Source organism: Salvelinus alpinus, chromosome 25, assembly GCF_045679555.1.
Source record: "Salvelinus alpinus chromosome 25, SLU_Salpinus.1, whole genome shotgun sequence".
Taxonomy (NCBI): domain Eukaryota; kingdom Metazoa; phylum Chordata; class Actinopteri; order Salmoniformes; family Salmonidae; genus Salvelinus; species Salvelinus alpinus.
In genome coordinates, this window is record NC_092110.1 from 2,841,971 (window position 1) to 2,857,701 (window position 15,731).

General features: G+C 41.9%; 1 protein-coding gene across 2 annotated transcripts; it reads left to right on the forward strand.

Moving 5' to 3' along the window:
- The first annotated feature begins 1,851 nt into the window (after positions 1-1,851).
- On the forward strand, positions 1,852-12,900 carry kcnk13a (potassium channel, subfamily K, member 13a). 2 transcript variants are annotated; one of them, XM_071365176.1, is made up of 4 exons: positions 1,852-2,235; positions 9,303-9,841; positions 10,218-10,475; positions 11,229-12,900. In XM_071365176.1, exons 1-4 carry the CDS (start codon positions 1,905-1,907, stop codon positions 11,382-11,384), a joined length of 1,284 nt encoding a protein of 427 aa, XP_071221277.1. In that variant the 5' UTR covers positions 1,852-1,904; the 3' UTR covers positions 11,385-12,900. The 2 variants fall into 2 exon arrangements, with proteins under 2 accessions (XP_071221277.1, XP_071221278.1); XM_071365177.1 differs by having other exon boundaries at positions 10,221-10,475.
- The last annotated feature ends 2,831 nt before the right edge of the window (positions 12,901-15,731 follow it).

Consider the following 15,731-nt stretch of genomic DNA (forward strand, 5'->3'; position numbering starts at 1 on the left):
GCACTTGTTGGCTGCTTTTCCTTCACTCTGCGGTCCAACTCATCCCAAACCATCTCAATTGGGTTGAGGTCGGGTGATTGTGGAGGCCCGGTCATCTGATGCAGCACTTCATCACTCTCCTTCTTGGTCAAATAGCCTTTACACAGCCTAGAGGTGTGTTGGGTCATTGTCCTGTTGAAAAACAAATGATAGTCCCACTAAGCGCAAACCAGACGGGATGGCGCATCGCTGCAGAATGCTGTGGTAGCCATTCTGATTAAGTGTGACTTGAATTCTTAATAAGCAAAGCACCCCCACACCATCACACCTCCTCCATGCTTCACGGTGGAAACTAAACATGCGGAGATCATCTGTTCACCCACACCGCGTCTCACAAAGACAGCAGTTGGAACCAAAAATCTCAAATTTGGACTCATTTCCACCGGTCTAATATCCATAGCTCGTGTTTCTTGGCCCAAGTTAGTCTCTTATTATTATTGGTGTCCTTTAGTAGTGGTTTCTTTTCTGAAATTTGACCATGAAGGCCTGATTCACGGAGTCTCCTCTGAACAGTTAATGTTGAGATGTGTCTGATACTTGAACTCTGTGAAGCATTTATTTGGGCTGCAATTTCTGAGGCAGGTAACTCTAATGAACTTATCCTCTGCAGCAGAGGTTACTCTGGGTCTTCCTCTCCTGTGGTGGTCCTCATCCGAGCCAGTTTCATCATAGCGGTTGATGATTGTTGCGACTGCACTTGAAGAATTTTTATTTATTTAACCTTTATTTAACTAGGCAAGTCAGTTAAGAACAAATTCTTATTTAAAATGACGGCCTACCTAAAGGCAAAACGCCTCCTGCGGGGACGGAGGCCGGGATTAAAAATAAATGAATAAATAAAATATAAATATAGGACAAAACACGCATCACAACAAGAGAGACAACACAACACTACATAAAGAGAGACCTAAGACAATAACATAGCAGGGCAGCAACACATGACAACACAGCATGGTAGCAACGCATGATAACAACATGGTAGCAGCACAGAACATGGTACAAACATACTCCCAAGTACTTGTATGAGGTGACTACCTCAAGCTCTAAAGCCTCAGAGGCAGTAATCACATCTGTGGGGAGAGGGGCATTCTTCCTACCAAACCACATGACCTTTGTTTTGGAGGTGTTCAGAACAAGGTTAAGGGTAGAGAAAGCTTGTTGGACACTAAAAAAGCTTTGTTGTAGAGCATTTAACACAAAATCCAGGGAGGGGCCAGCTGAGTATAAGACTGTATCATCTGCATATAAATGGATGAGAGAGCTTCCTACTGCCTGAGCTATGTTGTTGATGTAAATTGGAAAGAGCGTGGGGCCTAGGATCAAGCCTTGGGGTACTCCCTTGGTGACAGGCAGTGGCTGAGACAGCAGATTTTCTGGCTTTATACACTGCACTATTTGAGAGACGTAGTTAGCAAACCAGGCCAAAGACCCCTCAGAGACACCAATATTCCTTAGCCGGCCCACAAGAATGGAATGGTCTACCGTATTTTTGGTTACTACATGATTCCATGTGTTATTTCATAGTTTTAATGTCTTCACTATTATTCTACAATGTATAAAATAGTAAAAATAAAGAAAAGCCATTGAATGAGTAGGTGTGTCCAAATTTTCGACTGGTACTGTATATTCATTGTTTTACCACTTGAGATGGGAAGTTGAACATTTTTATGAAGTTGAACATGTGCTCTTTATGACAGAATGTTAAAATGAAGTGAATTTTTTTACCAAGTTACACTTCTCAAAAGGCACCGAATTGGTGGAACAACCCACATACTGACTTATTAGGAAGGCTTTCATGTGCCATCATCTGACACGATGCGGAGGCTCCTTCTCGCAGGGTCCTCGGTGTCCTCGCTGCCGCCGTAATGGCGTGCAGGAGAGTCTGCTGCTGCGGTGTGGTGAACGAGGATAACGCGCGGTTTCTGATGCTGGCGGTGCTGATCGTGCTGTATCTTCTGTGCGGTGCTGCTGTGTTCTCTGCGTTGGAGCAGCCGAAGGAGCTACAGGCAAACGAGCAGTGGGCGCAGCGCTTCGAGAGATTCACCCAGAAGCACAACCTTAACCGGACCGACTTGGAGACATTTCTCCGGTTCTATGAGGAGGCGAACATCGCCGGTATCCGCGTGGATACACTGAGACCGCGCTGGGATTTTACCGGCGCCTTTTACTTTGTTGGGACCGTGGTGTCGACCATAGGTAAACTCAGAAACAAAGCCAGAAGGTTAAGTAAAGAATGTATCGTATAAAAAATTATGTATAAAAGTGTATTGCAAAGAAATTAACTTTTAATCAAAAATGCACCATTTGAATAATTTAGAATAGGTGCCATGCACCAGATTACAAGAAAAAATGTGTTTATGTTGCATACCTTTCAAAAATGGTTGTTAATATAATTCAGGAAATGAATTGCACTTCAAAAGATAGGACACTGTGACATATTGACAAACTGATTAACCGAATAACCCATATATCTTTATCCCTATCAATGAGAGGGAGAAATTAATACTGGATTTATGCCGGAAAAATGTATAGGCAGGTCTGCGATTTAATAGATATAGCAGGATACAATCAAGGTAGATAAACATGTAGGCATTTTGCGTACTGGAAATACTCTTCTTTAGTCTACTGTAGATGACCATGCAGATAAAGGAGACATAAACAAATTACATATTGGAGACATTAAATATACTTTTGTCCGTGTGACAAAGAGCGTTGACGTTGGCCCTCCCGAAGAAGATGAAGTTGACCCAGTCTCAGAAATCATTGTTCCGTTAATTGGCAGCTCCTATTTCTCCCAATCATTGCTAGCTTTAAGGCAGAAGGAAAATGAACATCAAATTACTGATGACATGAGTGATGACATCAGTTTTGCCAAAAATGATATGGCTATTAATCATTCAGGTTATTTATTTTCATTGCAGATATTTATTTTTTGTGAACACCTATTATAAAAATGTCTAATTTGGCACACAGAATCTAGAGGCCATGAGTAACTTGATCAAATAGAATGGCACAGATAAGCCACTAGTGGGCACCTTTGAGCACTGCCCAAGCAACGCATTTGATTATTATAATTTTTTTTAAAGTACTTATTGGCCTATAGCAGTCTCACTTAAACCCTCATATCTGTTGCTCCGTTTGACATAGACTTGAAACTTTGTATGTAAGTAGGTATCTTTCCTCATGCTGGGCAAATTTACCTCAAGGACCCATAAGTTCCGTCACGATAGATTTTCCTCCATCTTGGAAATTGTGGAAAACTTTTGAAAAACATCAAAATGAAAAAAAGTAATATGCACTCCAAATTTGGTCTTTGAACACATCACTCATAAAGAATTTTAGAAAATTAGATTGATGCATTCAAAGATGGCCACACTATACCAGTAGATGCATATTAGCACATAGGCTAATATGCAAAAATATGCAAAAACAAGCCCTTAGTTTGAGAAAAACTCAGGGATTGGCCAAAAAGATGGCAAAATTATTGATAAATCAGGAAATCCAATTGTACGTGACCATTTATATCCTTTGTAAATCCACTCCACAATGGCCAATCAACTTGACACTTTTAAGGGTCATCAAAGACATAACCATGATTGAACCATGTTGAGTTTGACATTGATATCTTAAAGATAAGGAAACTATTAACAATTCACTTTTTTGACTAAGTAACACTAATGCTTAAAATATAACATCAAAATCTTCTCATGGGCTAAATGTCATATGCAATCCAAATTTGGTCTTTGGACTCATCAAAATAGCCCTTGAAGATGTTGAGAAAAGATGGCCACACAATTTATTTTTTTATTTTTTTATTTAACTAGGCAAGTCAGTTAAGAACAAATTCTTATTTACAGACCCTAACCCGGACAACGCTGTGGCAATTGTGCGCCGCCATATGGGACTCCTAATCATGGCCGGTTGTGATAGAGCCTGGAATCGAACCAGGTTCTGTAGTGACGCCTCTAGCACTGAGATGCAGTGCCTTAGACCGCTGCGCCTCTCGGGAGCCCATCTCCTATACCAGTAGAAGCATATTAGCACATACGATAATATGCTAAAAATACTTCAAAAATCTTTTCATGAACCATAGCACCATATGACAGCGATTTCCCGGCCTTCTTCACTCACGGTTTTTGAGCTCCGCCCAAGCAAGGCATTTGATGTGGTTTGGTCAAAAAGAGTGGCACAGATTGGGGGTGCTTACTGCTTACTGCTTACTGTTATAAGCAGTCTCAGTTAAACCCTCATACCCATGATACATCTCTTAACTTAGTTTGAAAACAGCTAATGGATTGGTTAAGAGATTACTGAGTTATTGATAAATCAGGAAATCCGATTTTATGTGATTTTACATTTAAATCCTTTGTAACTCCACTCCACAATGGCCTGTCAACTTTAGCTTTCAGGGTCATCAGACATTACCATGATGAACCATGTTAAGTTTGAAATGTACAGTATATCTTAAAAAATATTAACAATTCACTTTTTTACAATGTAACACTAATGCGTTGGGGTAGGACCTTTTGGTCCTAGACTTGGCGCTCCGGTACCACTTTCAATTTTGGATGGGAAGCGTTGATCGATTGAACATCTCTGGAGAGACCTGATACCTGAAAGAGCTTGAGGATCTGCAGAGAATAATGGGAGAAACTCCCCAAGTACAGGTGTGCCAAGCTTGTAGCGTCATACCTAAGACTCAAGACTGTAATCGCTGCCAAATGTGCTTCAACAAAGTACTGAGTAAAGGTTCTGAATACTTATGTAAATGTGATATTTCAGTTTTTATTTTTAATACATTTGCAAAATATCTAAAAACACGTTTTTGCTTTGTCATTCTGGGGTATTGTGTGTAGATTGATGAGGGGAAAAAACGATTTAATACATTTTAGAATAAGGCTGTAACGTAACAAAATGTGGAAAAAGTCAAGGGGTCTGAATACTTTCCCGAATGCACTGTATGCTTATATATGCTAAAAATGCTTTAAGTAACTTCTTCTCATTAACTGTAAATCAGATTGACTCCAGATTTGGTATGTAGACTCAATAAATGAGCTTCTAATGAATTTGAGAAAGAGTATTCGACCAAGCTACACCACTAGATGGCACTATATCACAACAGGGCTATAAGAACTGAATCGATGGACATGGGGCATAACATTTGGTATGTAAACCTTATGTATATGTCATTAGAAGCTGTGTGAATATAAAGTCACTGCAATAATAAAGCTGATCTACCCCCTAATTTAAAAAATAACATAAAAATAAATCACGATATTTCACATTGTTGATCTGCATAATATAAATCTGACATTCATTTGCATGAGACAAAGTCCTCTTGATCAACAGTTAATGCTCTAGTATTTACAGTGCCAACAAATGGTCTGGTGCAGACAACTATTGATCAAGTAGACTTTGTCTCATGCAAATGAATGTCCGATTTATATTATGCAGACAAACAATGTGAAATATCGTGATTTATTTATAAAAAATAATTAATTAGGGGGTAAATGAGCTTTATTATTTCAGATAGATTGTGGCTTCTGTCAATGTAATTGTCTGCATCATTTCCAATGCTACATATCCCTCTCCTTTTTGTAAATATACATTCTTTTAAATAGATATACATTTTCTTTCTGAAATATTGGGATTAGTATATCTGTATAATCACCTATTGTTGCCCTGTTATTTGGTCTCAATGTAGTAAAACGTGGATATTTTATTCAGGGAAATGTGAAACCGGAAGTCCTGCCGCTTGCACAGTCAGCGTATTACAGCTGTGAGAATGGAATTTAAGTATTTTGGAATGCTAATGTAGAGTGTACCAACTGAGATTTAAATAATTTGTACTTTTTCACCTTGTTGCCTCTGGACAAATTGGCTTAAGAAACTCTGGAGAATCCTATTTGTCAAAAAGAGTCAAAGAGTCAAAAACAAAACAGTTAAGAGAACAATTCTGAAACCACAAATCATATTCAAACCATATTTATATTATTTGGTACATGGACTTGCTCACATTGCTCAGACCAACCTACTCAGACCAACCTACAGCACTAGACTAAACTTCGCTAGTGTCATCCTTGTGGTATTGATAGATAAACATGTTAATGCTTTCACTGATTACACATAAAGGAAGTTCCTACATGACAGAGTGCTTGCTTTATCTAATTGAGCTTGTATCCTTTCTGTCATCCTGTGTACCCTGTTTCTTTGCTGCTTGCAACCTACATATTCTTGTTTTGGGTCTTGTTTTTGTTCTTCTTTCTAGTAGGCTGTCAACCATTACAAATCAGATACAGTTGAGCACTTTGCCTCCCTCCTGGTGTCCATATATCCTTTACTGAGAGTGTGTAACACATATAAAGTATATAACCTACGGGTAGCGGACAATACAGCCAGAGGTTAGAAGTTGAGTACATGATGCTCATATAGAACATGATGATGCTCAAAGGCTGTTTGCGCAGTATGGGGTAACCCCCCAGGCTAGCCCCACTATGCAGACAGACACCTCATGCATTCTTAATGATATGTTTCAAGGGAAACCAGTCTTTTTTGAACACCGAGGTTTAGTGAGAATGAGAAGGGTCTTCTCTCTATCCTCATGGTCAAGGCTGAAAGAAATATCATACTGTGGTGCGGGGTCTTGTCATACTCTATCTTAGTAATTAGATAAGTCAATAACACCATTTTTCTAGCGCCCGCAAAAAAAAAACATCTTTGGTTTCAGAGACCTGACAAAACAATGTAAAACTAAAATAATGAAGATGTTTTATGCGGTGAAATGTGTTGTTTTACAGGGTCAGCCATAGTGGTACGGTGGCCTGGAGCAAATTAGGGTTAAGTGCCTTGCTCAAGGGCACCTTGACAGATTTCTCACTCTGTCGGCTTGTGTATTCGAACCAGCGACCTTTGGTTACTGGCCCAAATCTCAAACCGATAGGCTACCTTTTGCCCTCAATTGTATCTCAATTGTATATCAATGACATGTTTTTTTGGTGTGGAGGGAGAATATTATGTTACTGGTTTGAAAATGTATTTGTCAGGGACCACAGGCTATTTGAAACGGTATTGGGTAAAGGTAGTAAAACTAAATGCATGCTCTTCAACCGATCGCTGCCCGCACCCGCCCGCCCGACTAGCATCACTACTCTGGACGGTTCTGACTTAGAATCTGTGGACAACTACAAATACCTAGGTGTCTGACTAGACTGTAAACTCTCCTTCCAGACTCACATTAAGCATTTCCAATCCAAAATTAAATCTAGAATCAACTTCCTATTTCGCAACAAAACCTCCTTCACTCACGCTGCCATACATACCCTTGTAAAAATGACTATCCTACCGATCCTTGACTTCTGCGATGTCATTTACAAAATAGCCTCCAACACTCTACTCAGCAAACTGGATGCAGTCAATCACAGTGCCATCCGTTTTGTTACCAAAGCCCCTTATACCACCCACCACTGCGACCTGTATGCTCTAGTCGGCTGGCCCTCGTTACATATTCGTCGCCAGACCCACTGGCTCCAGGTCATCTATAAGTCTTTTCTAGGTAAAACTCCGCCTTATCTCAGCTCACTAGTCACCATAACAACACCCACCCGTAGCACGCGCTCCAGCAGGTATATCTCACTGGTCAACCCCAAAGCCAACACCTCCTTTGGCAGCCTTTCCTTCCAGTTCTCTGCTGCCAATGACTGGAACGAATTGCAAAAATCGCTCAAGTTGGAGACTTATATCTCCCTCACTAGCTTTAAGCATCAGCTATCTGAGCAGCTTACTGATCGCTGCAGCTGTACACAGCCCATCTGTAAATAGTCCATCCAACTACCCACCTCATCCCCATATTGTTTTTATAAACTTTTTTTTGTTGCTCTTTTGCACACCAGTATTTCTACTTGCACATCATCATCTGCACGTATATCACTCCAGTATTAATTTGCTAAATTGTAATTACTTCGCTACTATGACCTATTTATTGCCTTACCTCCTTACTCCATTTGCACATATTGTATATAGCTTTTTCTATTCTGTTATTGACTGTACTTTTGTTTATTCCACGTGTAACTCTGTGTTATTTATTGTCGCACTGCGTTGCTTTATCTTGGCCAGGTGGCAGTTATAAATGAGAACTTGTTCTCAACTGGCCTACCTGGTTAAATAAAGGTGATTATTGTGCTAAGAACCTTGGCGTGATCCTGGACAACACCCTGTCGTTCTCAACCAACATCAAGGCGGTGACCCGTTCCTGTAGGTTCATGCTCTACAACATTCGCAGAGTACGACCCTGCCTCACACAGGAAGCGGCGCAGGTCCTAATCCAGGCACTTGTCATCTCCCGTCTGGATTACTGCAACTCGCTGTTGGCTGGGCTCCCTGCCTGTGCCATTAAACCCCTACAACTCATCCAGAACGCCGCAGCCCGTCTGGTGTTCAACCTTCCCAAGTTCTCTCACGTCACCCCGCTCCTCCGCTCTCTCCACTGGCTTCCAGTTGAAGCTCGCATCCACTACAAGACCATGGTGCTTGCCTACGGAGCTGTGAGGGGAACGGCACCTCCGTACCTTCAGGCTCTGATCAGGCCGTACACCCAAACAAGGGCACTGCGTTCATCCACCTCTGGCCTGCTCGCCTCCCTACCTCTGAGGAAGTACAGCTCCCGCTCAGCCCAGTCAAAACTGTTCGCTGCTCTGGCACCCCAATGGTGGAACAAACTCCCCCACGACGCCAGGTCAGGTCTCTCAATGAGAGAATGAAACGTTAGACACACTAACAGAAGCCAATAAAGGCAGTGCTTTATTGCTAGCATCTCCTTTCCCTCTTCTCCAGTAGTCTCAAGCCTGTTCTTCAGCCCTGACTCTCTTTCTTTTTTAAATAATGAGTTTTTAGGGATGTATCTTTCATCTCTGAGGAGCACATCTGTGAGAATGGTCATTTAAAAACCCAGTTGCTAAATTAGCATTGAACTCAATGGGACGGAGGAGTATAGCGATGGATGAGAGAGAGATATGCCAAGAAAAGGTATTATGAGACATCGCCACCTATGGCAACCTGGTTTACTTTCTTCTGCTTCGAAGGGAACGAGGGATGAGGGTGGGCACTTTAGGAACAGACAGGGAGGGTAAGGTAATTATGATGAATGAACCTTCACCATTTTAATTTCTCTCCTGAACATCTACCCTCTCTCCCCCTCTCTCTCTCCATCTCCCCTTCCCTCCAAACCTCTCTCTTCTCCTCCACCCCTCCCCCCTCTCTCTGGTCAGGATTTGGCATGGCCACCCCAACCACGGTCAGTGGCAAAGTCTTCCTCATCTTCTATGGCCTGATTGGCTGCGCCTCCACCATCCTATTCTTCAACCTCTTCCTGGAGCGCATCATCACCGTGCTCGCCTTCGTGCTCAAGTCATGCCACGATCTGCAGCGCCGGCGCCAGGGCGTCATGCCCCGCGATGGCGTCAGGGGGGCGCCACCGCCAGGACCCAGAGATAGAGACAGGGACAGTCTGGCTGGATGGAAGCCTTCTGTGTACTACGTGATGCTGATTCTTTGTGTAGCTGCTGTGGTGATATCCTGCTGTGCCTCGGCCATGTATTCAGCGGTGGAGGGGTGGGGCTATCTGGACTCGCTGTACTTCTGTTTTGTGGCGTTCAGCACCATCGGGTTCGGGGACATGGTAAGCAGCCAGAGGGTTACGTACGACGGGAACCAGACAGCCTACAGACTGGGGAACTTCCTGTTTATATTGATGGGTGTCTGCTGTATCTACTCACTGTTCAACGTCATATCCATTGTCATCAAGCAGGTGAGGATTTTTTGTTTTATTTACGTTTGTTTTATGAGTAGTTGTAGTTGCATGCATGCACAGACACACACATTGTGGGAGATGGCGTGCATTCACTCTCTGTCTTTACTCTGTCCTGTCTGTCTGTCCTTTCCTATTGGCTATCCCTCTCTTGCTCTTCCTCCTCTCTTTCACACACACACACACACACACACACACACACACACACACACACACACACACACACACACACACACACACACACACACACACACACACACACACACACACCAGCCTCTTTCTCTAGGTATGTGGGGGTTTTACCAGAGCACTATCATTAACAATGTTACGGAATTTCAAAGTTTCATAAAAATAATAAATTTTCCCAAAACTCAAGCAGACTCTCAACTGGCTGCTGAGAAAGCTGGACATCTTCTGCTACCGAGGTTGCTGCCACTGCTGCCCCGCCGGGATCGCGAAGAGATTGCACCCGCGCCGGAATGCAGTGATGCCCAGCGGCACTGGACATGGACACTCCCGGGCACGGCGGACTGTCTCCATAGAAACGGACGCGTTGAACGAGAGTGAGACGGATGGAGGACGGCGGATGTCAGGGGAGATGATCTCCATGAGGGACTTCCTGGCAGCCAATAAGGTGAGAGCGTCACCGGGTAAAAAGAACATTAAAAGTTCACTCTGTTACTTTCATCTCTAGTCAAAAGTGTTGCCCTTGCACTTTATACATTGAGGGCATAGGTCTTTGGAATGTTTTGACTGTATTTACAGTATCTAGTACCCGGAGTGGCCAGTAGGGCTAGGGACCAATTTAAATCAATGTTTCTGACTGCACCTGATCTCTGTTTCTTAGTGCTGTCATGCAACATGGAATGTGTGATATATTGTCTGTATTGTTGGAAATATATTTATGTATATCCTTTTGGTAAGCAAGCAGTTGGGAGATGCAAACCCTGCACTAATTTAACTGTACAAAGGGACAGTAAAGTTTGGTAACACTTAAAGGTACACTCAGTGAGATGAAGTTGCATGCACGATGTAAACACAATGACCTTTAAATGTCAACCGGGCTACAACACAGATCTTCTGTGCTACGGATTGAACCGAGCCCTAAGAAGTATTGAAGCGCAAGGCTAAACTTCTTTGCCACGTCGTAGCAGCATAAAGCGCACATCTGCACGTACTCTGTGCGACAATGTGTCAGAGCAAAGTCTTGCATCGCGCTCATCTCAATATCTGCGGTGCTGCTTGTTGCAACGTCATCTTGCTGAGTCTACCTTTAAAGCCTGCAGGCATGCTGTATATCTTGTTATGAACATGTAGGAGCCTTTATAATGTCTTATCTTTTGTCTAGTTATGAAAGTATCATGTGAACCTCTCCTCACCTCTCCAGGGGAACCTGGACCTGATGCTGCTGTCGGAGGCAGCAACCAATGGGATCCCTCGGCCTTCCGTCTCCAACCAAAACAGACAGAATGGTTTCTCTGGGGGAGTAGGGGCGCTGGGCATCATGAACAACAGGCTGGTTGAGACCAGTGTGGATAGATGACTGGATATTACAGTCGTTATGCAGGCTTACTGCACATCATACAGAGAATGATCAAAACAGATACTGCATCTCTCAAAACCATGTGATTCGAGAGACAAAGTGGACACCAGGTGCTCACTGAAGGAGGGATTCCCAAAACCTGGTTTGGGTCGGATACAAAAGCTTTACATAGGTCACAGTTGGAAAAGGTTTTGGAATGGAACCATTGCTGTAGCCCACTGAACGTGGTCCACAGAGAGACTGTAGACTGTAGAGAAAACAACTACAATAAAAATATCAGAAAACATCATATGGAGTCTCAAAGAGCAGACCTCATCCGAGCTTTACATAGCGTGATAATGACTCATCGTTTATCAGCAATGCGTGGCACTCTTCGTTATGCATGGCAGCCATTTTGTCCCAGGATGTTCAGTGACCGTGACACATCAGCCGTCGTGGTGGAGATGTTAAGGGGTTATGACGCCAAACGGTCTTGTCCATGATCATGTTTGCCTTTCCCTTATTGACATGTGTACAGTATTTGTTATTGACAGCTGTGGTGTTGTTTTGTAGGAGACAGATCATGCTTTTATGCTTGAATAGGTGCTCAGAAATTGAAATCAGTTGTCAAATACATAAAGATCTTGATTGAGGAACTCCCCTTCAATCTGCTATAAAAAATCATCACGATATCACACTATATTGCAAATACGGTTCCAATTTTTTTTATAAAACTACAAGGAAAACACTGTACTGATACATTTGATTGATTCTAAAAGTGCTAGCTGTCATTTATCTGTAACAGAGTAGTACTTCTTCCTCTCTTTGGTTTTTAAATATGAATAAGAAAAATGAAAAGACTGAAATCTATTACTTGAAATTGCACATACTAATTTCAAACTTGCCCTGCGCCCCTTTTAATAGAGTTAAAAAGGAGACATTTGCAATGTTTCAGGAAAAACTGAAATCAATTAAAGTATGCAGGAATAAATACAATTTACTTATAAATTCTGTTTATATCTCAGCGCTCCACTTCTCGTCTTTTGAAGGTAGAACTTAATGTACACGTGGCTCTGAATTGCTAATCGGACAGCTGTTGTGTTTGTAGCTGGATACCTGATGTATGTGTGCGTGCGGGTGGGTGGTCTGGAACATGGACTCACCACACACCTGATTAATGGATGACGCAGGACATCAAAAGACCTTTTCATTTTCCCCACGCTCTTTTTTTGTATTTTCCTCTCCCATTGATCTTCTTTCATTTTCTGTCGGGGAAGTTTGACACTTTAAATCAGGGGACTCCTGAGTCACGACATAACGCACTATTGAGTGCAGGGTTTGGAGCGTTGTTTTACATAAAAAGCAACCTCAGAAAGCTTTTATAATATCGTCTTCCCATCTCGCTCCCTGTTAGTCCCCGTGCGCTACTTGAAACGATGCAAGAAATCCCTAACAGTGTGTTGAAATAATGTGAACAGAGCAATGTGTTAGGATTTTATGAGAATGAAAGGGATTGTATAAACAATGTGGAGATAGACATTTGAATTGACTGGCTATTTTCTTTGCGTGTTTTAACGTCATTTTACGTTATGATCATATTGCACATGTCAGCAGTGTAAGTCTCTTTTCTGGAGGGGCTTGCATCCTTCTGACAATGCATTGTCATCTGCCACTGCTATAATTAAAGGTTTCTATTTTTAATATTATTTTATATTATGTAACAGGACATTGTTTCTTACGATTTGTCAGTTGGCACTTCACTGGAGGCAGAGAAAAACATTGAACAGGCTTATGTTGCCCCTGTCAAACAGTTCACGCTACTAATAGACAAAGCTTAATGCTTTAAAATGTATCATACCCAAATTAACACCAGGGATAAACTGTTTCTCTCAAGCCCTCAAACTTTTCAAAGATGTTTGTGTGGAAAAACAGTGTATTTTCTCAACAGGATAGACCTGAGTGAAAGCAGTTGGTACATACAGTACCAGTCAAAAGTTTTAGAACACCTACTTATTCAAGGGTTTTTCTTTATTTTTACTATTTTCTACATTGTAGAATAATAGTGAAGACATCGAAACTATGAAAGAACACATATGGAACCATGTAGTAACCAAAAAAGTGTTATATTTTATATTTGAGGTTCTTCAAAGTAGCCACCCTTTGCCTTGATGACAGCTTTGTACCCTCTTGGCATTCTTCAACCAGCTTCACCTGGAATGCATTTCAATTAACAGGTTTGCCTTGTTAAAAGTTAATTTGTGGAATTTCTTTCCTTCTTAATGTGTTTGAGCCAATCAGTTGTGTACAAGGTAGGGGTGGAACACATCTGATAGCCCTATTTGGTAAAAGACCCAAGTCCATATTACGGAAAGAACAGCTCAAATAAGCAAAGAGAAATGACAGTCCATTATTTTAAGACATGAAGGTCAGACAATCCTGAAAATTTCAAGAACTTTTAAAGTTTTCTTGTACAGTCACAAAAACCATCAAGCGCTATGATGAAACTGGCTCTCATGAGGACCGCCACAAGAAAGGAAGACCTAGAGTTACCTCTGCTGCAGAGAATAAGTTCATTAGAGTTACCAGCCTCAGAAATTGCAGCCCAAATAAATGCTTCAAGTAACAGACACATCTCAACATTAACTGTTCAGAGGAGACTGCGTGAATCAGGCCTTCATGGTCAAATTTCAGAAAAGAAACCACTACTAAAGGACACCAATAATAATAAGAGACTTGCTTGGGTCAAGAAACACGAGCAATGGACATTAGACCGGTGTAAATCTGTCCTTTGGTCTGATGAGTCCAAATTTGAGATTTTTGGATCCAACCGCTGTGTCTTTGTGAGACGCAGAGTAGGTAAACGGATGATCTCTGCGTGTGTATTTCCCACCGTGATGCATGGAAGTGGTGGTGTGATGGTGCTTTGCTGGTGACACTGTCAGTGATTTACTTAGAATTCAAAGCACACTTAACCAGCATGGCTACCACAGCATTCTGCAGCGATACGCCATCCCATCTAGTTTGCACAAAGTGGGACTATGATTAGTTTTTCAACAGGACAATGACCCAACACACCTCCAGGCTGTGTAATAGCTATTTGACCAAGAAGGAGAATGATGGAGTGTTCCATCAGATGACCGGGCCTCCACAATCACTCGACCTCAACCCAATTGAGATGGTTTGGGATGAGTTGGACCGCAGAGTGAAGGAAAAGCAGCCAACAAGTGCTCAGCATATGTGGGAACTCCTTCAAGACTATTGGAAAAGCATTCCAGGTGAAGCTGGTTGAGAGAATGCCAAGAGTGTGCAAAGCTGTCAAGGCACAGGATGGCTACTTTGAAGAATGTTTTGATTTGTTTAACACTTTTCTTAGTTACTACATGATTTCATAGTTGTGATGTCTTCACTATTATTCTACAATGTAGAAAATAGTACAAATAAAGAAAAACTCTTGAATTAGTAGGTGTGTCCAAGCTTTTGACTGGTAGTGTAATACAACATACACATTCAGGTGCTAAAAACAATGCTTTATGTTGCCATGGCAACCACCCAGAGTAGACAATCGAGAGCAATTATAGTACTGGAATCTTTGTGCAGGCACTAACTCCGCCATGTTTCGTTGAGCAAAGCCCATGGGGAAAATTTGTTTTTGGATAAACGCCAAAAATAAGGTCTGTGATAAACACAGGCTTAGGAGATCTTATACATTTTGTTCTATGAGGTAATCTTCATCAGCTAACCTCACTTCCTGTGAATTTTGAAGGATTTATGTAATTACATAAACAAGGCACACAAAGGCTTTATAATTCATCAAGGTCATGTTAACTGATATTATCTCATAGAACAAAATGTGTAAGATCTCATAAGCCTGTTAACCTTGGCCTAGATTCAATCCGGTCAAGCTTTAACTGCGACCACAGACACCCGCATGGCTGATGTTTTGGCGGTGTCGGAAACGGAAATGCATTGCAGCCATCAAATCGGTGAGCAGCTGTTCTTGCAATCCTTGTCAGGAAGCCACACCTGCCCCACTAGCATTACAAGTTCAGAACAGGAAAGTGTAGGCTATATAGAAATAATTGCCCTCAAAAATCATTAAACAAAATCAGGTTCTCTCTCATCCTAATTGAGGTGGAGATTACATCTCACATCTCACATTCCAGTGTTCAAACTTGTAAACAATGCTGCATGGGATTTCTGTTAATGCGACGCCGTGCAGCCAATGGCAATGTCCGCTTTAGGTATAATGGCAGGGGCCACTTGTGGATTTGACAGCGCCTAAAGCAGTTCCACCTCAGGCACCCATCAAAACAACCGCTATGCGGATGTTGGCTAAAGCGGATCTGATTGAATAGAGCCCTTTTTTTT